The 22,055-nt window shown below is 34.3% G+C and overlaps 3 protein-coding genes across 6 annotated transcripts; 2 read left to right on the top strand and 1 right to left on the bottom strand.

Moving 5' to 3' along the window:
- The first annotated feature begins 11,399 nt into the window (after positions 1 to 11,399).
- On the top strand, positions 11,400 to 17,677 carry LOC129801853 (uncharacterized). 4 transcript variants are annotated; one of them, XR_008751734.1, is made up of 4 exons: positions 11,400 to 11,722; positions 14,291 to 14,552; positions 14,617 to 15,074; positions 15,540 to 17,677. XR_008751734.1 is itself a non-coding variant. In XM_055847221.1 (3 exons), the coding sequence occupies exons 1-3, from the start codon at positions 11,524 to 11,526 to the stop codon at positions 14,705 to 14,707; spliced, it is 552 nt and encodes a 183-aa protein (XP_055703196.1). In that variant the 5' UTR covers positions 11,412 to 11,523; the 3' UTR covers positions 14,708 to 17,677. The 4 variants fall into 4 exon arrangements, 1 of the variants encoding a protein (XP_055703196.1); XR_008751733.1 differs by having other exon boundaries at positions 11,412 to 11,722; positions 14,617 to 14,838; positions 17,364 to 17,677; XR_008751732.1 differs by having other exon boundaries at positions 11,412 to 11,722; positions 17,364 to 17,677.
- Positions 17,678 to 17,686: 9 nt separating this feature from the next.
- On the bottom strand, positions 17,687 to 20,913 carry LOC129801850 (uncharacterized). The gene is made up of 4 exons (XM_055847218.1): positions 20,821 to 20,913; positions 20,438 to 20,751; positions 18,051 to 18,132; positions 17,687 to 17,978 (listed from the first exon to the last, which is right to left on the bottom strand). The coding sequence occupies exons 1-4, from the start codon at positions 20,873 to 20,875 to the stop codon at positions 17,698 to 17,700; spliced, it is 732 nt and encodes a 243-aa protein (XP_055703193.1). The 5' UTR covers positions 20,876 to 20,913; the 3' UTR covers positions 17,687 to 17,697.
- LOC129801851 (probable H/ACA ribonucleoprotein complex subunit 1) lies at positions 20,668 to 22,053 on the top strand. The gene is made up of 3 exons (XM_055847219.1): positions 20,668 to 21,242; positions 21,309 to 21,713; positions 21,777 to 22,053. Exons 1-3 carry the CDS (start codon positions 21,212 to 21,214, stop codon positions 21,959 to 21,961), a joined length of 621 nt encoding a protein of 206 aa, XP_055703194.1. The 5' UTR covers positions 20,668 to 21,211; the 3' UTR covers positions 21,962 to 22,053.
- The last annotated feature ends 2 nt before the right edge of the window (positions 22,054 to 22,055 follow it).

Here is a 22,055-nt window from a genome sequence, read left to right as displayed (position 1 = left end):
CTCCAGGTCATAAATGGCATCCCGCGAGAATGGCTCTTTTGCCTCTGAATATAAAATTGAGTGTCCGTCCTGTGTGCTTCTTGGTGAGGCGAGAGTGGCTTTTGTGTATATCCCCAATATACCATCATCTTCTCAGTTTGAGAGCCTGTCCGAAAAATTGTTCAATGATTGCCGGCGTGTTCTTCTACCCCGTGGAGAGGCTTTGCATGATGATTCTCTGTTCGGTTTTGACTCCCAATACCCAAAGCCAACATGCTGTGTCTGACCAATTTTTTGACATTGACTCGCGGACGTGGTTACAAGAAAAGTGCGCAGGGGAATGGAAAAAGGAAAAGGAGCAAAAAAAAAAACACCAAGACTCATAGCTACAACGAAATTTACAGAAATAAAATTATAATAATAATCGGTCCACACCGCACGATATCTTTTTCTTTAAATACGTATACTATATATTCTGTAGCAGGAGCGCGGGCAGATAAATTCCTCATTTTCAACATGCCTTGAGGAATCCGAACTAAATGCTTGTTTTTTTTTCAACGTGCACTGGATCAAGGGAAATCATACAAGATGGTAAATCCCTTCTGTAATTTGTTCTCACACGGGCTAACTACTTAGGATGATAATAATTTTTGAGAAATTCCTAAATTAATTTTTACAAATGAATCGGAAAGTTTTAATGCAAAAATGACACATTTTTTTATATAAATCTGCCGTGAAAATTAAAGGTTCAATGCGTGACCAGACCACGGGTTTCTTCTCACCAATTGACACAATTTCTGCCAATTCTTTTCAACAAAATATCATTGCCTCATTATGCGTAGCTGTACACTTTAAAAGTCTTATAATGGGATTCTTGTATAGAAATCTTCTGTATATATGGATTTTCCACTTTTTTCACGCATCAATGCATACATTGTCTTTGTACGATTATTGGCTACCAGAAATATCTTGAATATCGATGGTATGATGGAAATATGTATGTACACCTAATCCATTGACCGTCATTAGATGATTTACCTTGCATGAGAGAATCACCTTGCTCGATTTCAAGTAGAAGAATAGGAGAAACCTATCAGGTTTTCTTTACATTTTTTAGATGAATGGAAGGTATGTGTACGTCAGAAGAGAGCACTATAGAATAGTTACCAATAAATGGGTTGGTGTGTGTATGTTAATATTGATGGTAAATGATAATGAAGAAAAAAGGTAAGAAGAATAAGGAGCGATAAATTTAAGCGGGTGTGAAATTGGCTTTTTCGATGATTTATTAAATCTAATTTTGTGTAGTGTTTTTTTTATCGGGTTGATGGGTTTCGTGCATTGATAAATTAGGTGTTCAGACAGACTTCTGGCTGTGAGGATGACAATGAGTACGAGAAATATTCTAGTCCGCCGACTGTGCCAAAAATAAGAGCAAAACTCTTCTTTCAATGGATGAATTGATTCGCCTTCATCTATCTCCATAACTTATTTTGAATATTCTTTTTCGCCTCACAAAAAAAACCATAACCACCACAATATAGAATATTTATTGTATATTCAATTAATTTCTTTTGTAGATAACACGATTAGATAAAGTACATATGAAAAATATTTCAATTGACGAACAAGATTTTTTTCCCTGGATAAAGGTACAAACGGCGTGAAAGATTTTGTTGGATTTGATCACATTGGTTGTAATCAATCGCAAAATAGTTAAAGGACTTTGAAAAGACTATATATTTATTGGTTTTCGTTCTTTAGTTCTTTTTTTCTCTAATGAATCTAATTTACTTTTTTTTTACATTAAACATGTACAAAATATACACTAAGATTATTCAAGAATATGATCTTCATCTAAAGATTGGTTACCTTATATTTTCAAATTAATCAGTCCATAAGAATAACATCCCTGAAAACGCTCCTAAGTTCCTTGTCGATGATGACCATTTTAAAATTCGTTGAGAATTTTTAACATCAATTTAGGATTCATAAGGGACAAAAATGTGCTTAATTGAAGAAGTCGATCACATTGAAAACCATTGTGGATACCACATTAAAAATTACTACGAGTAGAAAAAGTACTACGATAATCGATTTTACTGGAAAATTTGGATTCCATATAAAATGATTATAATTTAAAATATGAATATTTTGATTGAATATTTTAACGACTAGCGGAGTCTGGGGCAAAAAGTAACAAAACGGATATTTTGTTTTTTTTACAAGCTACTCGAGCGCTTCAAAAATTTCTAATTAGCGCAGTTTTATAGGAAATTTACCGCTCTACAACTTTGTGAAAGTAATTTTCCTCTATTTTGTAAGGAAATACGTTTATCGAGCCGACTTCTAAAAGGCAACTTTATGACCATTCTCAAAAAATGCTGGGGCAAATAGTATCAGGCATGGGATATTATCACATTTTGATTCGTTTTGTTACGGTCTTCCGCGAATTAAAAAAAATACCTAGATAACATATTTTCATAGGAAATTTATTCCTCTACACCTTTGTAAAACATCGTTTTCTCTATCTGATCGAGAAAAACGCTTTTTAATCTATTTTAGAAAAAACACACAAGATATTGCAAATCGTTTGACCAATGCAAACAACAAACGACGACAGAAATTACTTTGTAATCAGAAAATAATCAGAAATTATTTCGGGATTTCTTACTTTCTGCTCCATACCTTTTGTTACTTTTTACCCCAAGTGGTCGTTTTTAATAAAAAAGATTTCTCGAGCAAAGAATTTTTGTAAAATTATAAAATAGACAGCAGCTTCGTATTCAAAGAATCCAAAACATTTAGCAAATAATCACCAATGCACAAGGCCAGATTTAGAAATGTGTAGGCCCAATGCCCATTTGTGAAGGGCCCAAAAATCGGACGTTTTCAAACAGTGTCGCAGCTTTAATATTTTACATAAAATAACGGTATTCCGTGCTACAGGTAAATTTAAGCAACTCGAACTATATCGAAAAAAACAGTACAATCCCTTGATTTTTTTGCCTATTGATCACAGTTACAGATACAGAGTGGAAGACCCAGACGAGAACATTTCCGCAAAAAAAATTATGAAACGTTTTAAATTAAAACGTATTCTCCAGTGGAAAAGGACCTCCATGTGAAACTTTAAAAATCCCAAAAACGACAGGATTTTATCGATCCTTAAAAAAAACGTTATACTCGATAGAGCGAAGAAGTACCTTAGCTTGCAGGTTTAAGGCCAGTTGTTGAATATGGATTTTTTTTAATGAGAAAAATTTTCCAATTGACCAATTGATTAGCAAACAAAGTGATTGTATCTAGCTGAAGGGAGAATCTTACGATAATTTGGACATACGAATGGTCACTGGAAATCAAAGACCACGGTATTTGAAAGCCTGGACTTCCGCGATGGCCAATAATTATCGATTTCCACTGGGGTTTTTAGGCCACAGCGTCAATATGAATGCCAATGTGTATCTGGAAATTGTCTCGGAAGGACCCCTGAAGCCGTGGTCATATAAAAATTTCAGTAAATTATTTTGGAAGTTCAAACAAGACTAAAAACCCTGCTCGAAACCGCGTCGCTGAAATCACGCTTGAAATAAGATTTGGCTAAAAAACAACGTTTAGCTTTTCGATTTTGGAGGACAATGACCTCAACGGTTCCCGGATGTTAAACCGCTTGACTCGTCCAAGAGGGACATTTTGTTGGTCAAGGTAAGGACTAAAAAGTAGCGTAATGTCGATGAGCTGAAGGCAGTCCTTCGTCGTAAATGGCAGGACATTCGGAAGGCTAGCTCTCGTCCAAAATATTATGCATTTTCTGACAGACTTAAGACCATGATCAAGTCAAAATAAGATTGTACTGTACAAAACCGATAGTATTCTTATTCTAGTATTCTACCATTTTATTCTTATTATTTCAAAAAAGTTTAAACAGAAAATGAGGATACTACAGCGCCTTAGTTTGTTGCACTGTTTTTTTTCAGACACCCGATAAAGAAAATATGTTCTTTTATGCGTTTAAAATTAAAAACATAAATTAAGTCCAATCTTTCGGAAGATTTCGTAAGCTGAAAGTTTGCTAAAGCCACCAAGAAAAATTTTTCCTTGATGAAAATTACGGGGAATTGATTAAAAATGGATTGGTAAAAGCTATTTTTTTTTTGTAATAATTTATATTTTGTGACCATAGTAAACTTTTTAAATTTGGAGGCCCCTAAAATGTGGAGGCCCGGTGCCGTGACCTCAGGGAACCCACCTAAATCCGGCACTGGCAGTGCATAAATTTTGAATAATAACTAGATAATAATTAATATATTCTTCAAGGAAAATATTTCAAAAATCGGGTTAAAAAACTCGATATTTTTTATTTTCCAAATTCCTTGTTCGAATTCCAAGAAACATAGAATATCGAAGAAGGTCTATGGAGGCTAATCTATGGAAAAAATTTTAAGCCGCTATCTTAAATATTTTAGAAGATATTAAATTTTGAAATTTTCAGTTTGTGACTTTTTGCACCAGTCTCGATAGATAGGCTATAGATTTTTTTAATTCAACAAAATATTTTGAATTTATTTTTATTGTGTCAAGATATCGTTGTAAAATTCAACTTTCAGTTGAAAAATGAATTTATTGCAATAATTCGTTCTGCAAATAATTACCATCACTTTTTGATTACCGTAGTATTTTTTATAGTCTTTATAGTAGATGTATATATTTTTATCTTTTGGAGGGACCTAATGCCTGTAGATCATTCTCATTCTACGTTTTCCCTCTGGGCTTCTGTCCACATTTCCCGAAGATGTTCCTTCGCCTGATAATTGCCTCTGAAGGACACTTTGACCCCCAAGACTCGATTGTCGTGGCAGTTGTTTTACCAAAGTCACGGGAACCGAACATCTTCGACCAAAGGTAGGTGAATTAGAACTGGACATGTTGAGAATTCTGTGAGCCTCATTAGCTCTCATAAGTTCATAGTTGGTCGCAAAGGAAGTTGCTGGTTGAAATGATTCTATTGTAGATCGACGGAAGAGTTTATTAGATGCTAGAGATAAGGATTTCCTCTCATTTCTAGCTGAGGAAAAGTGTTGAAGGGAGAATCGTCGATGTGCATCAGGATTTCCCAATGATTTTTTGCGCTAAAAGAAGTCAAATAGAATTTCTGAGAAACAATAAAACTTAAGGGCTACTCGAAAAACATAATAATACATTATAAAATTTCGCACTTCTGACCAATACTTTTTTTCTTAATTTCGTTGCACCCATAATTATGAGGTGTAAATTGCTGGTCAGTTCAATAACTACTCATTAAGTGTTTCGACAAATTTAATTAATATTGCCACTTTTGTGTGCTGCGCTAATATTTTTAATAGCTTTTTAATACTTAAAAATTCACTGAGCAAAAATAAGATCGTGTCTCACCTCCTTCAGGTCGTTTGTCATTTCGAAGCACGCCTTTCCCAGCGAGAGCAGAAGCCACAAAATACAGGAGATGATCACAGGATTGGCTGAATTAACGTTGTTTACATCTTCGGCACTCTTGACCTTCCGCCTCTCGCCCAAGGTGTTTTTGCCACTTTGGATATTTCCATATCGCTTATCGCCAATCGGAGAGATTTTATTGCCTTGTGCACTAATTGAATTCGCGCCGTTGAAATCGCAATCCCAAAATGGTGCTCTCCGCAAGGAGAAAATGTACAAAAGATTTGTTCTATTGACCACAGTGTCCAGAAATAATCTGTCCTGGAGTATGTCAATCTTTTGTTTCCTGGGGATTTCTTCTTCCTGTTGCTTTATTTTACGCTTCCTCATGCAAATGGACAGAAGACTCAGAATAAGTATTACACTGATAAGGAGCACTCTACGTTGGGGCCACATTTGCAGTATTGCCTATAACTAAGGAAATCAATAATTTCACTGCTGTTGCACCAAAAATGCCACGGAATTGGGCCACAAACGTCACTCACTGTCTGACCCTCAAAAGGATCTGTGCCTAAAACTCTCTTTTATTTTCGCTCTCACTCTCTCCTTCGAGCTTTTTTTTCTATTAAACACAATCTCCCTCTTTAAAGCTAACGATAACTTTTCTAGGGGCATTGAGATTTAGTCTACCTAATCGCCCAAATGCCGGCAAATATACAATGTATATTGCTTTTAGTGCTTTTACAAACTCTCTCATTCGCTTATTCTTTCACTCTTCCTTATACATGCAGTTGCGCAATGGACTATAATAATATTCCACCTACGACTCTCTTTTGGTTCCATAACTTTCAGGGGTTATTCATTCTAAATAAGCGAGTACAAAACTTTTTTTTTCATTAAAAAAAAAATTTACAAATTAGGCGCTCATTAGTCAAGTCATAAAATGTATTCGCTCTATGATGCAAATGTCCCGAGTTCAAATCCCCTGCATATTTATTTGACATAAAAGGTATTCGAATTGCATCGTGAAAATACGATTGTGAGTTGAATTTTGGAGGTAAAGAATCGCGTCGAGCCAGTTTTATTCATTTCGACAGACAGAAACAGTTTACTCGACGCGATTCTTTACCCCCAAAATTCAACTCACAATCGAATTTTCACGTTTAACATTTCACGTTTAACATTTCACGTTTCACATTTCACATTTCACATTTCACATTTCACATTTCACATTTCACATTTCACATTTCACATTTCACATTTCACATTTCACATTTCACGTTTCACGTTTCACGTTTCACGTTTCACGTTTCACGTTTCACGTTTCACATTTCACGTTTCACATTTCACATTTCACGTTTCACATTTCACATTTCACGTTTCACGTTTCACGTTTCACGTTTCACGTTTCACGTTTCACGTTTCACGTTTCACGTTTCACGTTTCACGTTTCACGTTTCACGTTTCACGTTTCACGTTTCACGTTTCACGTTTCACGTTTCACGTTTCACGTTTCACGTTTCACGTTTTATGTTTCACGTTTTATGTTTCACGTTTTATGTTTCACGTTTTATGTTTCACGTTTTATGTTTCACGTTTTATGTTTCACGTTTTATGTTTCACGTTTTATGTTTCACGTTTTATGTTTCACGTTTTATGTTTCACGTTTTATGTTTCACGTTTTATGTTTTATGTTTTATGTTTTATGTTTTATGTTTTATGTTTTATGTTTTATGTTTTATGTTTTATGTTTTATGTTTTATGTTTTATGTTTTATGTTTTATGTTTTATGTTTTATGTTTTATGTTTTATGTTTTATGTTTTATGTTTTATGTTTTATGTTTTATGTTTTATGTTTTATGTTTTATGTTTTATGTTTTATGTTTTATGTTTTATGTTTTATGTTTTATGTTTTATGTTTTATGTTTTATGTTTTATGTTTTATGTTTTATGTTTTATGTTTTATGTTTTATGTTTTATGTTTTATGTTTTATGTTTTATGTTTTATGTTTTATGTTTTATGTTTTATGTTTTATGTTTTATGTTTTATGTTTTATGTTTTATGTTTTATGTTTTATGTTTTATGTTTTATGTTTTATGTTTTATGTCGCATCTACTAATTTCTGACACTACAATTGTGAAATTAAACAGTACATATCCTAAAGAATTTTACCCAATATTAATTCACAAAATAGTCTAGAGAATATTTCTGTCAGAATTTCCGTTTATAATTCTATAAAGTTTATATGCGCTTTTTTTACATAATTTTTCTTATAATAATTCTCACAGTTATTTTAATCCTTGATCTTAAAGTAAATTGTAAATAAATTAAATTGTTACGCACAATATTTGCTTTTAAAAATTTTATCAATAATAAAAAGATTATAAAGAGATAGCAAAGCGTACCACATTTGCGAAATAATCTAACTCACGAGAAACAGTTCCCCGTGAATTACTCTTTCGCACAGTTTTTGCGAGAGGATCGTTGACGAGGATCGTTATTTTGATAATCTGAAAGTGATGATATTGTTCAATCCCACACAAAATAACGATCCTCATAAAGTACAAAGAACATAGTTTAGTCGAGTGAGCAGAAATTTGAATTGTCCAAAGAAAAAATGACCTTGTATTATAAATGTAAATTCTAAAATAAATGTATAAATCCTTGTAGCAACTGAAGAAGGTTCACATCCAGGACCGAAAGCTCTGGGAAAGATTAAAGAAGTGTTTTTCTTTGTGAAGTGACTTCAAATCCACTGGCCACCACCGGAGAGTCCCTTATCAATATTTAGAAAACTTTCCCCTAGGTTTTAAAAGGGACAGATAATCCTAACCGGCTTATGTAGGTGAGATTCTTAACGTGAGCTAACTCGGAGTGCATGCAAATTCGATTTAGAGCTGAAATTGTGAGTCGCCATTCAGTTATCTTGAATCAAATTCGTGAAATTATACAAATTTTGTATTTAAACCAAAATATCAAGGATTTGGATGAACTGGCACAAAAGTGATATATGGGTGAAATGTAGACCAGAATGTTCTCTATAATTTTGCCGTAGAACTTGAACTCATCGATTACTCAGAAGCCAAGATAAGCGAGGTTTTTTGTTTCTTAACTCGTTTTTTCATCTAGAGTGCCCCAAGTGTTCATTTGTTGAACTTCAACTATATGAAAGAATTGTTGTATTTTGTGGGACTTTCCATTTAAAACCATATTTTAAGTGTCTTTGTGGAGTAGAGGCAGTCAAATTGGCATCTGAGTGATTTCAAAGCGTTATTATGGGAAAAATCAATTTTTTCACACTTAAACGGCAAAATCGGAGTGATAGCGTAGTCTGAGCGGAAAATGATGTATTGACGAAATGTAGAGACAAATGTTCTCTACAATTATGTCGAAGTAATCATCAAAATCGGTTCAGCGACAGTTGAGATAATTGAAGTTATGTGGTATTGAAATTGGTTTTTCGACTGTGGCGCCCCTGGTGTTGGTCCCACGAAGTTCAAATATTCTAGAAAGTTGTAGCATTTGTTGAGATCTTTCGTTTAAGCCCTCATTCATCAAAATCGGTCACATAGAACCGGAGATATGATTTTTTGAATTTCGTGAACTTTGACCCCTCATATCTCCGGTTCTATTGAAACAACAGCGCACTTACGCACCATTTTGGAAACGTCCTAGACTGGACTACAACATACTAAAATTTCATTAACTTGCACAAAGGAATTTTTGAGAAAAATGATTTTGAATTTCGATGAATTTTGACGCTATCGCAGCGCCACCTATGGGGACTTTTTGAACTTTCATCTGAAAGTGCTCATCGAGGCGAAACCAAAAAGGTAAAATTTATGTCGCTATGTTAATTAGAACCGGAGATAGAGGCCGGTCAATATTCGAACTTTGACCCCTTATAGCTCGGGTCAGGGGTTATGGATCGACTTAAGGTTTTTTTTGTTTGATAGGTATAATCAACGGCTACAACATACTAAAATTTCAGCCCGATTGCATAAGGAATTTTTGAGTTATTTAACTTTTAAGATTTAAAAATTTTCTTTTTAATAATAGCGCCCCTAGCGGTAGTTTTACGAACTTGCGACGTTAGAAAGGGAAGTGGCATTTCACGAGAGCTTTCCAAAAAGCCCTCATTTTTTAAATTCTGACAATTAGAACCGGAGTTATGGCCCTTTTAAGAATTTTTTTTTGGACCCATATAGCTCGAGTCAGGGGGGTCGGGGGACCTTAAGTTTGGTATTGATGGAAAGCCCTAAGGCCCAGCTATAACATTCTAAAATTTGAGACCGATCGATGCCATAGGGGCAGAGCCATTAAGAAAACAAAAAAGGGGGTATTCAAAATGGCGGATGGAGGGGTGGGGGGTGGGGGGTCAATGCACCAAGTTGCAATTTTCATACGATATATAACGTTTGCCGAAAACCGCAAGTCGATATCTCTTTTAGTTTAGGAGCTATTAAGCTCCAAAGAGCGGCCGGACGGACGGACGGACGGACGGACGGACGGACGGACGGGAACGGTTTTTAGCCATCCATATATTCGTGATCAGGAAGTGTCAAAACACATTCTGGCAAAGTTTGGGGCCAATCGGAGGACATAAGATTTTGTTAGGATTATAGTAGGTGAGATTGTTAAGAATCTCACCTAATACGGGTACCATTTATCACATTTATTGAAAAATTTAGGACATTTAGGAAAGATTTAGTCTTTATTAAGCTTGGGACCGTGCTATGCATGGGCACTTTTCCCAATATATAGGGTGGAGTCTACACTTATGGATGTTATACACACTTATGGACAACGCAAAAATCTTCAGTTATTACATTAAATAAATTTCGAAAAATCAAAAAATTGTTAATTATACATCATAAACTAATAATTTTATAACTTTTCGAAATCTGTTTAACGTAAGAACTTAAGATTTTTGGACGCTGTCCATAAGTGTATAGCATCCATAAGTGTAGACTCCACCCTAGTTATAGTAACTATTTCACTCCTTAAAATTGTATAAGGTTTTTACTCAACAAAAGTTTCTAAAAATTTTATATTAAACCTGGCATTGTACAGATTTTTTCACAGTGTTAAACTACTTTTATTAAGTAAGAGCAAAGAGTGGATAGAACACTTGATCTATGGTACAGAGATTTCTGGTTTGAGCGACGGTCGAATCGCTCTCAGTGCTAAAAAAATGATAGGCTGGACACATTGTATTAGGCGTCTTATCATGATCCAGCTGATCACTTACAACCTGAGAAGGAGTTTTCCACCGTTTTCACTCTGGAGGTTGGTCACCAACACTAAGACGTAACTAACTCTGTATTTCTGAAATATGCTTTCAAGAGCACTAGCTTAAAAGCAGTTCAAAAGAAACTACAATACTCATACATAATATTTTTCATTAGACTGAAAATTATTTTTTATTAGTATAGTCAGAAAAATTACTTGAATTTTTAGGCTATTTTTATCCCTATCGCTCGTCGAGGTAAAAAATGCACCGAATCAGACTCTGTTGAACTTTCCAAATTTTGTTTATCGGTTAAATTTTTATTGTTGATTTTCGGTCCGCAAAAAGTGTCTCGTCGTTAAAGGGTTAAATTCATTTGATTCCTTGTAAGTAGACATTTATATTTTACAGTGGCTTATTTTTTTATTTTAAGGAATGAACAGGGATTTTTTGTAACATCAAAATTAAACATTTCAATTTCATAAAATTACATCAATTCCAAATTTCAATTTATTTTTTGTATGCGGTCTATGAGACTTGTTATGCTACACCCTCTGACCATGCATTTCCCGAATATGTAATTTAATAAAAGTAGCCCAGGGCTGAACTGGATTTGTGCTTGAGTTCACTTACCTCATGTACCTCACATTTTCGTAGAAAATACACTCCTGGAAACTCTATGATATTGGAAAGATGAAAAAAGTAGATGCTTGGTTCTTCTGCCCCAAAATTGTGCGCAGTCCACTCATCTTGATTTCGTCACCGTTTTTATATGACTGATCGGATGGAAGCGGGAGTGGGTCGACTTTGAGGCACCATCAAAGCGGAAAGCTTCACAGGCGTGCAGTCACAATTGAGAGTGTCAGTGCTGTGGTGCGGTGTAATTGTCTCTGCCGACAAAATGGTAAACACAAATGGATTAATTTACAATGGAAAAAAATATCATAGAGGCAATGGTCATGGAGGATTGGATGAGAGGACAGTGGGGACATTCACTGAGGAACCTTTCCTCAAACCCAGAGTCACAGAACAGAGCCTTGCTGGTGTGCTGTTCCTCATCACCGTATTGATTCTCATTGGGAAATTGACCTTCATGTTAAGTAAGTAACCCATACCCAAACCCTCCCGATGCTTCTATTTTTATCGCACTTGTCCATAACATCCGCCGAAGAACTCAAATTCAATCCTATACGATTGATCAGTTACTTAAAGGAACTTGTGCGAATCTTACCGCGAATTTAGCATCGATAATAAATATTCACAGGTATACAAATTATTTTGTATTCTTCAGTTGCCACCGTTGACGGCAAAACAAATCGATTTTCTGAGACAAACACAAATGCAAAAAAATATATATGTGAAAAGTGAAAGTGCGGTTCGCTTTTCCGTGCTCGTACATACAGTAGGGGAAACATTTAAATTTGGCTATGCTGTAAACAGGTCATAGAAGTCCATCAAGTGCATAATTTATGAAAAAAGGGCAAGAACTTGAAGAAGGAAGTGATCTATACCCTCTATACCATATAATAAAAATCCAATTCATTTCAATACTTTCTCAATTCTTTCTGACGTAATTATATATGTTCGATTAGATAAGATAACTTAATGAAAAAAAGCAAGTGATAAGTCTAGATCAGCTTATAGAGTTGCGATTCCTTCATTGCATATTTGGATTGTGGCAAACTCGAACGATATACATAAAAAATGCAAATTTCGTTTAATAATTCTTAAACTGTCTGTAACATATTATCATTATTAATAAGGAAAATTAGATGAGAAACGCATGAAAGTGTCTGAAAATCTTTAAAGTCGATTATCTCGGAAACTATTAGGGATAGAGGCCTCAAACTTTACATCCATTTAGAGCCTCTTTCAGGCTTGATATGTGCAAAATTTCACTTGAAAATGAAAAAAATTGGATGAGAAATGCATAAGTGTCTGAAAATCTTTAAAGTCGATTATCTCGGAAACTCTGAGAGATCGAGGCCTCAAACTTTACATTCAATGAGAACCTCTGTCAGCGACCCGAGAAAATCGCGCTCCGCGAAAATCCGCGAAAAATTCGCGCCCCGCAAAAATCGGGGAAAAAATTCACGCCCCGCGAAAATCAGCGAAAAAATTCGTGCCCGCGAAAATTCGCGAAAAAATATGTGACCAGCGAAACTACGCGAAAAATTACGCGCCCCGTGAAAATCCGCGAAAAAATTCGCACCCCGCGAAAATTCGTGAAAAGTTACGTGACCCGCGAAAAAATTTCACGCCCTGCGAAAATCCGCGAAAAATTCGTGCCCCGTAAAAATCATCAAAAAATTCGCGCCCCGCGAAATCAGCGAAAAAATTCGCGAAAAAATACGCGACCCGCGAAACTCCGCGAAAAATTACGCGCCCTGCGAAAATCCGCGAAAAAAATTCGCGTCCAGCGAAAATCCGCGAAAAAATACGCGACCCGCGAAAATCTGCGAAAAATTTCACGTCCCGCGAAAATCCGCGAAAAATTTCGCGCCCCGCGAAAATCCGCGAAAAAATTCGCGCCTCGCGAAGATCCGCAAAATACATCGTGTATCATGAATTGTATATGCCACCTTATAAATCTTCGAATATAGACTCACTATGTAAAGAGGGAGAGTGAGAGAAAGGGAGAGTGTGAGAGTGCTATATATATATATATGGCGCAAGCTTTTCCGACGCCGCTTCTCCCGCTTTTTTCCCGCCTGACGCTAATAGCAAATTTTCTTAAAATTGAAATCTTTAAAGTGAAATATCTCGAGAACTGCTCGACGAATGTCTTAAATTTTTTTTTTTAATTAGTCTAAATTTTCTGGACTACAACATAAACATAAAAAAATCAAAATCGCATACCTAGATTTCGAGATAAACTACAAAACGCGCGCGTAGATATATTTAAAAAAAAATATAAAGATATCTCTATCCAAACCAGAGATATTGCGTACTACGGACGGCCGGACGGCAGCCGGACCCGAAATTGCCGGCTTATGATTTTCGGCAACAGGGATGTTCAAAACATATACCCTGTGAATTTCAGCTCGATCTCAGCACTTTGAGAAAATCCGAGGATTACAATAGGTGTGATTAGAAGGAATCACACCTAAAATATCATGGCCTTGATGCAATTGTTACCAAACAAACAGATTCCGTAAATATTGAACAGCTAATATGGTCTTGTGGGAATATGTACGTACATATATATAGTGAATATATTAAATTTTTTCAGCAACTCTAATGCAAAGCGTAGCAATTATCTTTTTCACATCAAATATTTAACTTTAATATTTAATTTAAATTTTGTTTTACATTAATATTAAATGCTAATTGAATTTGTACGAATTAAAAAAAAACTAAAATTTTACAAATGCTAAAAAGACATCACTGTTTATGCATCATCTATTTATAGACCCCAAATATTTTCTCTCTAGAAGAACGTTTGTTTTTTTAACAACTGATAAATTTAATGAAATTCCTGAAATTAAGAAAGAAAATCTCTCAATAAATCAAAAATACTTCATGATTGCGGTATAAGTATTAGTGATGATAAAATTGAGTGTAAATTTTTATCTCATGCAGAATGAAGTCATCATGTTCAAAAGTATTGAAAATAGTACATGGTACGTCACACAAATTCAAGTACACCTAAATGTGTTTACTTTCAGAATCATCCGTTCAATCTGCACTTCAGTGGAGGCAGCTGGTGAAAAGAATGTGGACAGATCCAACGTCTGGGCAAGATTTTATAACTTTTTCCTGGGAATCTGGATTCCGAGGGCAATTTCTGATTTGGCCTCTTGTTTGTGGATTCATTGCATTTATCTTCACATGGTTTATGATTTATTTTGATAGTAGAATTCCGGGTGTTGATCCCCTGTTGCCTTCCATTTTTGGACAATCATCCGGATCTACAAAATATTTATCAGAGTAATTGTAGCACTTTTTTTTAATCCCAAGAACTATTTCAAATTATACTTGGTTTTACTTTCAGGAAGAATAGAAGATGGCCTTTAGCATACAAGACAAGCGTTCTTGTTGGTCTTCTAGCATTTACACTTATGCTCGTCAGTCCAAAATTGTAGAAAAGAACATCAACGAAAGCCATCACTCAAAAGACTAATTTAATTTAATTTCTATCTACTATAGAAGAACTTAACAATTATAAACAAAAATGTTAAACACTGTAGACACTCCTTAAGGAAAAATGTTAGGAGTAAATATTTTCAGTTATTTATTTATTTCACATTATTCTCTAATTTATTTTTATGTAAATATTTTTATATGAATACTTATTCCCTTATATTTTCCCACGATATAAAAGAATTTTTGGAAAACAGAGGATTATATTATATTAATTAAGCTTCTCTCACATAAAATTAATTATGTTTTGTGGCGGATATAAGAATATAAAGCATCTGTATCACTTTCTGAATTGTGAATTGGATTTAGGTAATTTTTAAATCTTAAAAAAAAGTTGTTATGATTTTTAATAGCTTTTTCTACGCCTATTGTAGACATCTTTTGCAAAAAAGAATATGTTTTCGTAATCTACAAAAAATAATAAATTTTGCGAATATACAAATTTAATATTTCAAAGTTAATATTTATAATTTAATATTTTAAAGTCTTTTTTTTTAATTTGAAAAATTTTGGAATATCGGATCTTTTTTTGGCTTTAATTTTGAAAATTTCGAAGATGTTACAAAAAGGCGTTCGAAATTGGCATACTTATGGCCAGCGCACAATAACTTTTGTTTGTAAATATGTTCTCAAAGTTTCCTATGAGAATGAGCGAGATGACTAGATCTAGACCACACTCACTCTCATTGAAATGTCGAAACATGTTTACAAAACAAAAATTATTATGCGTTGGGCATTACTGATTACTTAAATATTTTCAATATTTAAACATAGATACCGGGTGACTTGGGGTGACTGCCTCCCAGGGATGACTTTGACACCCTGACAACCATGTACACCTGTGAAGATTCTTCTCAAATGCTAGAATTAAAGAAAAGCTTACGACAAGGGGGAGATATTAGGGTTGGAAGTGGTGTACGGTTGAAAATGAAGTGCTGGGAAGCCTTTGGAAGTGGATGTGCCCGATTATAAAGTCTTTTCTGCCTATTTTTCCATATTTTTCAGACTACGCTACTGTTACATTGGATTTTTAATTCGAACGGCAGTGTAATTTTAAAAGATCTTTTTTGACATTTTACAAGTTGTGTTATGACAATGAAATGGAGCAAATATGCTCAAATTTATTACAGCTTAATTTGTGTTGTAATTTTTCTGAGGAAATATTCAGCTGAATATTAGTTTTCTTTAATTTTTACAATTATTTCAAATTCATATAGTTCCTCACAAATAATGATTAGCTATTGCAATTGACTTTGAATCAATTTGATATATTTTTTTAATTTATCGTAATATGTATTGGATGATTGAATAAATTCGTGGGACTTTTTCGCAAATGTAGTTAAGGGGTATCCCATAGAACACATCCAACATTTTTTTTTGTTTACGTTTTTGCATAATGCTATTACGTCTCTTCAAAAGTATTGTTCAAAAAGGTCGATTTGTGCTTTTGAGAACTTTTACAAAATGAGAAACGAAAAGGAACATTTGTAATATTTTGTGTTTGCGTAATTTTGAATAAATCTAAGTGATGAACTTCCGTAAAAAATAAACATTTTGGAGATTTATTTAGATCGTGTCCTTGCTCTAAATAAATATGATTAAAAGTGGCTTTGAAAATTTCGAAATAGGGATTTAGTCTTCGAAATATCAATTCCATTTTAAACGGTCTCTAATATTGATGGCTATATTGTAAGTATCCTAATGGAAGAAAATTTTTCGATAACAATTGAAGAGATTATTAAAATGTTGAAAAATAATTTTGGAGAAATTTCTCTTCTTCTTCTTCTACTTTAATTAGGCAAATGCCTGTTTTTTCCACAGTAGGGCTACGGATTATTTATCGTGATTGAGTGTTTGAAGGTGCCATGGTACTGAGAAATTTCTCTAATACAACAATAACGGAAAAGGTCCTGCAAAAAATAGCCAAGCTTGTTGCAAAAGTTAATTAGCAATCATTAAAAACCTTTCCCAAGAATGCAAAACGTTTCAATTTTAAAGAATTTTGAAACCATGGAGAGAATCAAGCTTAATAAAATGTGCAGATACATCTGAAGTGCTGAATTACTTGTGCTTTTGGAGTCTTACAGACTTTCCAGCACAGCGTCAATAATTGCAAACGACAATACATTTTTTTAGAGACTCTATTTCCCAAATGTAGCTTCACTGATCTCTTAGGAAAATTCAAAATATATTGATACCCCTTCGTAAAACAAAGATAATATTAAATTACTGAAAGTATACAAGAATATCTGTCTTGTTATAATAATAAATATCTTGAGATATTTTTTAATGTTTTCTTAATTAGATTTCTCGTAGGATTAAATAAATTTTATTGATTAGTAAGTGTAAGAAGTGCAGGAAGTGCTGAAAGTATTGCAGCATTTTCGAGAGTGTTGCGAAATTTTGGAAATGCGCAGGGCTATTCCATGCAAATTGTGGAAGTGTCTGGAAGTGGTGTACACATTTTTACCCTAATATCTCCCCCTTGGCTTACGAACAACAGGGTAGAAAAACTATCCCTGGAGGTTAAAGTCACTGGCATCTGTACTAAAATTTTTATTTCAAATATTGCTAATGTTTTGAAAATTTCATTTTCAGTGAAATTTATCCAGAATATAAAAAAAATGGTTGATGTCGCAAAACAATTGATATTCACCTTCAAATAAATGATTCATTGTTTTATTTTGTGCAGAAATGCAAACAAACTAAGCCACATACACACATATTCAACAGGTGTGTTAAGAGGAAAAAAAATATCACAAAATAAACTCAATACATCTTCCTGTAGAAAAAAAATCCAAAGTGTATTTTAGAGATAATTTTATTTTGTTGAATAGAATGATTTTTTTTTAAAACTCATTTTGTGATTAACAAAATATGTTCACAATAAAAAAATTATAATTAAATAGAAAGAAGATTGCGAAGTAATATCTCAATGTTTGTTGTCCTTGTTTATGGTGAAGTGAGAAATTGCGTGAAGGCGATTGGAGAGATCAACGAAGGCAGAATTAGTGGACGAAATTTTCATGATGTTGAAGCGATTATAGTGATTAAAACGTCCCACGCACCTCACGATTTGCCCTTCTTCTACGTTAGCGGGCAATTTGTGGTCGATTTCATAGAAGACACCTTGCAGAACGGGACCACTCTCATTGCGCAGCAAAATCAACTTTTCACACGTATATTTGCCCTCCTTCACTAGCAACAGTTTGGCTTAGGAAAGGATATATTTTTTAAAAAAAATTGACAAAATTAAGTGTTTTTTTTTGTTTTGTTTTTTTTTACCATGAGTTTCAAACAGAAAATTCTGACCTTCCAGTTCTTTGTTCATTTTTTGAATTTGTGCAATATTTCCAGTTATGATTTGCTGAAAGATAAAGTTTTGACCTCATATTTCATTTGCAAATAGTTATTGCTTATTCCTTTTTATCTTTTGATATTGTTTAGGGGAAGTGTGCCAAATTTCGGCCAGATTCTAATTTCGGACACTTTGAGTGTAATTTAGGCCATACAAATAAATTAATTAAAATTATGTATGTAATCTTCGTATAGTCAATGAATTCATTTTGGTTTTGAATATTTATTCATTTTAGGATGTATTAACACAAGGACCGTTAAATTTTAGGTTATACAGTAGACTCTCGCTAATTCGGCTCTTTTAAGATCGGGCTACTTTTTAATTCGGGCAGCAGTTAAATTTGAAAAAAAGTTTGTTGACATTTTACAGGTTTGATTCTGATTATCGAATGAAGCAATTCTGCTTAAATTTGCCATGGTTTGTCTTAGTTGTGATATGATTTTGCATTATTAAGAGATTTTCTTGAGATTTATAATAAATATGAGTACGTAAACTTAATGTGACTATGCAAATGAACAAAAGATCGTTGCATTTCAAATAGTTTAACGACCGAATTTATCTCTAATTCGGGTGACATTTCGGTCCCAAATACCCGAATTTGAGAGAGTATACTCGTCTACTGTAATTTGAATTGAAATTGCGTTGTAAAAACTCAGTGTGGAAAGAGTCTTACAAAAAATGTGACAGATCGATTGTATTTCTAGCAGTCTTGTGATTTGTGGTGAAGTGCAAAAGGTTTTCCTTCGGTGTTTTTCATTAAAATTGATTAGTTTTCCTTAAAGATTGTTTCTGTTTGTGTTAATAGTGAATAAATCTTTAAATTTCGGGTGAAATTTCCCAGCTGGATCCTGTATTTCGCGTAAAAAAGTATATACTTTGTGAGCGTATGTCCGGTGAGGTAGTGTTGCCTATTCCGGCAACATCTTTTGCTTTCCTAAATTTCTTATTCATTTTATGTTTTTTTTTCAATTAAACTCGTTCCGTTTGACGTTTTGAAATTTTCTATCCGTTGCGTTACAAAAGGTGGTTACAAACAAGGTGGCCGGAATACTACCCAAAACAATGCCCATATTTTTATTAATTTTTCAATGTGATTTAAAGAACAGAAAGATGATAAACTAGTTTTCAAGGTTCCACACAACCCTCCCGAAAAGAAAGTAACAAAAAATATCAATACGAATTAAAATTACAGTAGACTCTCGCTAATTCGACTCTTTTAAGAGTCAAAAAACAAAATCAAAAAACAAAATTTATCTAACAAAAAAGTTTGTTGACGTTTTTCAAGTTTGATGATTATCGAATTAAGCAAATATGCATAAATTTTAGACGGTTTGTCTTAGTTTTGAAGTGATTTTGAATTATTAAGAAGATTTAATGCAATTCACAATAACTACGAGTAACTAAACTTAATATGAGTGCGCAAATGAACAAAAAATCGTTGCATTTCAAATAGTTTGATGCCCGAATTTCTTTCCATTTCGGATGACATTTCGGTCCCAAATGCCCGAATTTGAGAGAGTCTACGGTATTGCATTTCAAACTTAGGGCCTTGACAGACATGAGGATTAGCCGAGAGACGGCTTAGTGTAATTATGGTGGAAATAATGGTTAAACCACATTTCTATTATTTTTCCACTAAGCCGTCTCTCGGCTTAAGTCGTAAGTGTGTCAAGGGCCTTAGAACTTCGGTGCTTATATGCAACTATGCCGAAATTTGGCACACTTACCCTATGTAATTCTGAAAATTCCTTTTTAATTTTGATTTCAATTTCAAAGTTCTTGATTTTTTTGTGAAATTTTGTATTCCTCTTCAATTTGTTTTTCAAACCAAATACTATTTGCCAAAAGTTAAATAGAATCTGATATAATAGCTCAAGTATGAATAAAGTAAAAAAAGTTAGAAATGACCAAACGAGAATGACTATCACCCTTATTAACATTTTTTTTAACGCAAAACATTCTAAAGGCTTCTATGATTGCATGACTGATAGATTTTTTTTAAGTCTAAGATTTTTTAAGTTTATCTTAATGTTCAGCGCACAATGACTTTTGTTTGTAAATATGTTTTCAAAATTTCCTGTGAGAGTGAGCGAGGCGATTAGATCTATGTCTCAGTCACTCCCATAGAAAAGTTAAAACCATGTTTACAAAACAAAATTTATTGTGCGTTGGACATAATATTTAATTTAATTTATTGTTCAAAAAATATATTTTTTTCAATAGGTATCTTTTTATGAAACAGCCAACATAATAACATAATTCACGTGTACAAAACCGTTACGTCAAGTTTTTCTTAACATTTTATTAAACTCACCAAAGAAGGCATTGGCGCAAATTTTGTCTGCTCTGGACCTTTTTTCCTGGAGTTCCCAGATAAATTGTCTCTATAGCAGAACTCCTCATTTAATTTATCCCCCTTTGAAACTTCGTGCACCCTTATTATCTTCTTCACGGTCAACAGAGATTCAGGGATTTTCCTTTTAAGCCCATTGCCAATATTGCTGGAATCACCGTCTGGCACCGATATACCAGCATAAAAACTCTGTGGTTTGATTCGTTCATTGTTTTCAGTGCGGGAAACATTTTCTTGAAAATTTTGGAGCTTCTGGGGAATCTTCGCAAAGTGATCTATAAGTGCCAAAGATAAAGTGTTTTATATTATAATGAAATTATTATTCAATAGTTTGCTCTACTTACCCTTGCCTGGGATTGAATTGGTTCCAAAATTTCTATAATTCTGGAAATTATTCATCTTGTTCTACAACTCTAGAAAAATCCAAAATTTATTTAATTTTTAGAATTTTTAGAATTTTTGATTCTTGAATGGACCGCCATGGCATGAAGTGCTTCTTCAAAATTCCAACAGAGGCGCATCGCATCAAACAGTTTCAAATTATTGCTACTGGCGCTGCATGTACAGTGTTTATATTCCACTCCACGTGAAAAAACAAAAGAAAACACGCCGGAGTTTTTTTCTCAAAATTTCCACAATTTCAATTTACTTTTCTTGAGTTGATTGCTTTGAAAAGTGAAACAAAGATATTGCATATATAAGAAATAATATATCGTGCCGCAATCCAACTGAAAAATGAGTTTTCGTGGAAGAGGTGGTGGTAGAGGTTAGAATTGTATGTTTACAAACATTCCCGGACAGATGAACAGCGGATATTTTCTTTTCGAAACAGGTTTTGGGGGTCGCGGAGGAGGAGGAGGTGGAGGTTTTCGGGGTGGTCGTGGCGGTGGAGGTAGAATGTTTGATCAAGGCCCTCCGGATCATGTAATTCCTTTTGGAGAGTTCCAATATCCCTGCGAAAATGATTTGGTCTGCAAAGCCCAAATTGAAAATGTGCCCTATTTCAATGCCCCTATTTACCTGGAAAACAAGGAGCAAGTGGGAAAGGTAGATGAAATCTTTGGTAACATCAGAGATTACTATATCACAGTGAAACTGGGCGAATGTATGAAGGCGGACAACTTTAAGAAGAAGCAGACGCTTTTTATTGATCCAAATAAATTATTGCCACTGGCGAGATTCCTTCCGGCTCCACCTGGACAGAAAAGGGGTGTTGGAAAACCAGGAGGCGGGAGAGGTAGTGATCTGTTTATTCTTTTGTTATTGCAAATTCATATTGCATGATAATTTATTTCGTCAGGAGGAAGGGGTGGCGGTGGTGCTCGAGGTGGTTTCGGCGGGAGAGGAAGAGGCGGTGGTGGTTTTGGGGGACGTGGAGGAGGCGGCCGAGGAGGAGGAGGTGGAAATCGTGGAGGTTTTGGAGGCCGCGGTGGTTTTGGAGGCCGTGGAGGTGGAGGTGGGCGAGGAGGCGGAAAAAGATGGTGAAGACTTCCGAAAGGTAAAGAAATGCAAATATGATCATTCTTATAATGCGGACATCAAAGTCTATAACACGATAAATTATCTAAAAGTAGCAATT

This window comes from Phlebotomus papatasi, chromosome 2 (assembly GCF_024763615.1).
Source record: "Phlebotomus papatasi isolate M1 chromosome 2, Ppap_2.1, whole genome shotgun sequence".
Taxonomy (NCBI): Eukaryota; Metazoa; Arthropoda; class Insecta; order Diptera; family Psychodidae; genus Phlebotomus; species Phlebotomus papatasi.
The sequence above is the reverse complement of the archived record's forward strand: the minus strand, read 5'-3'. Positions and strand labels throughout refer to the sequence as shown.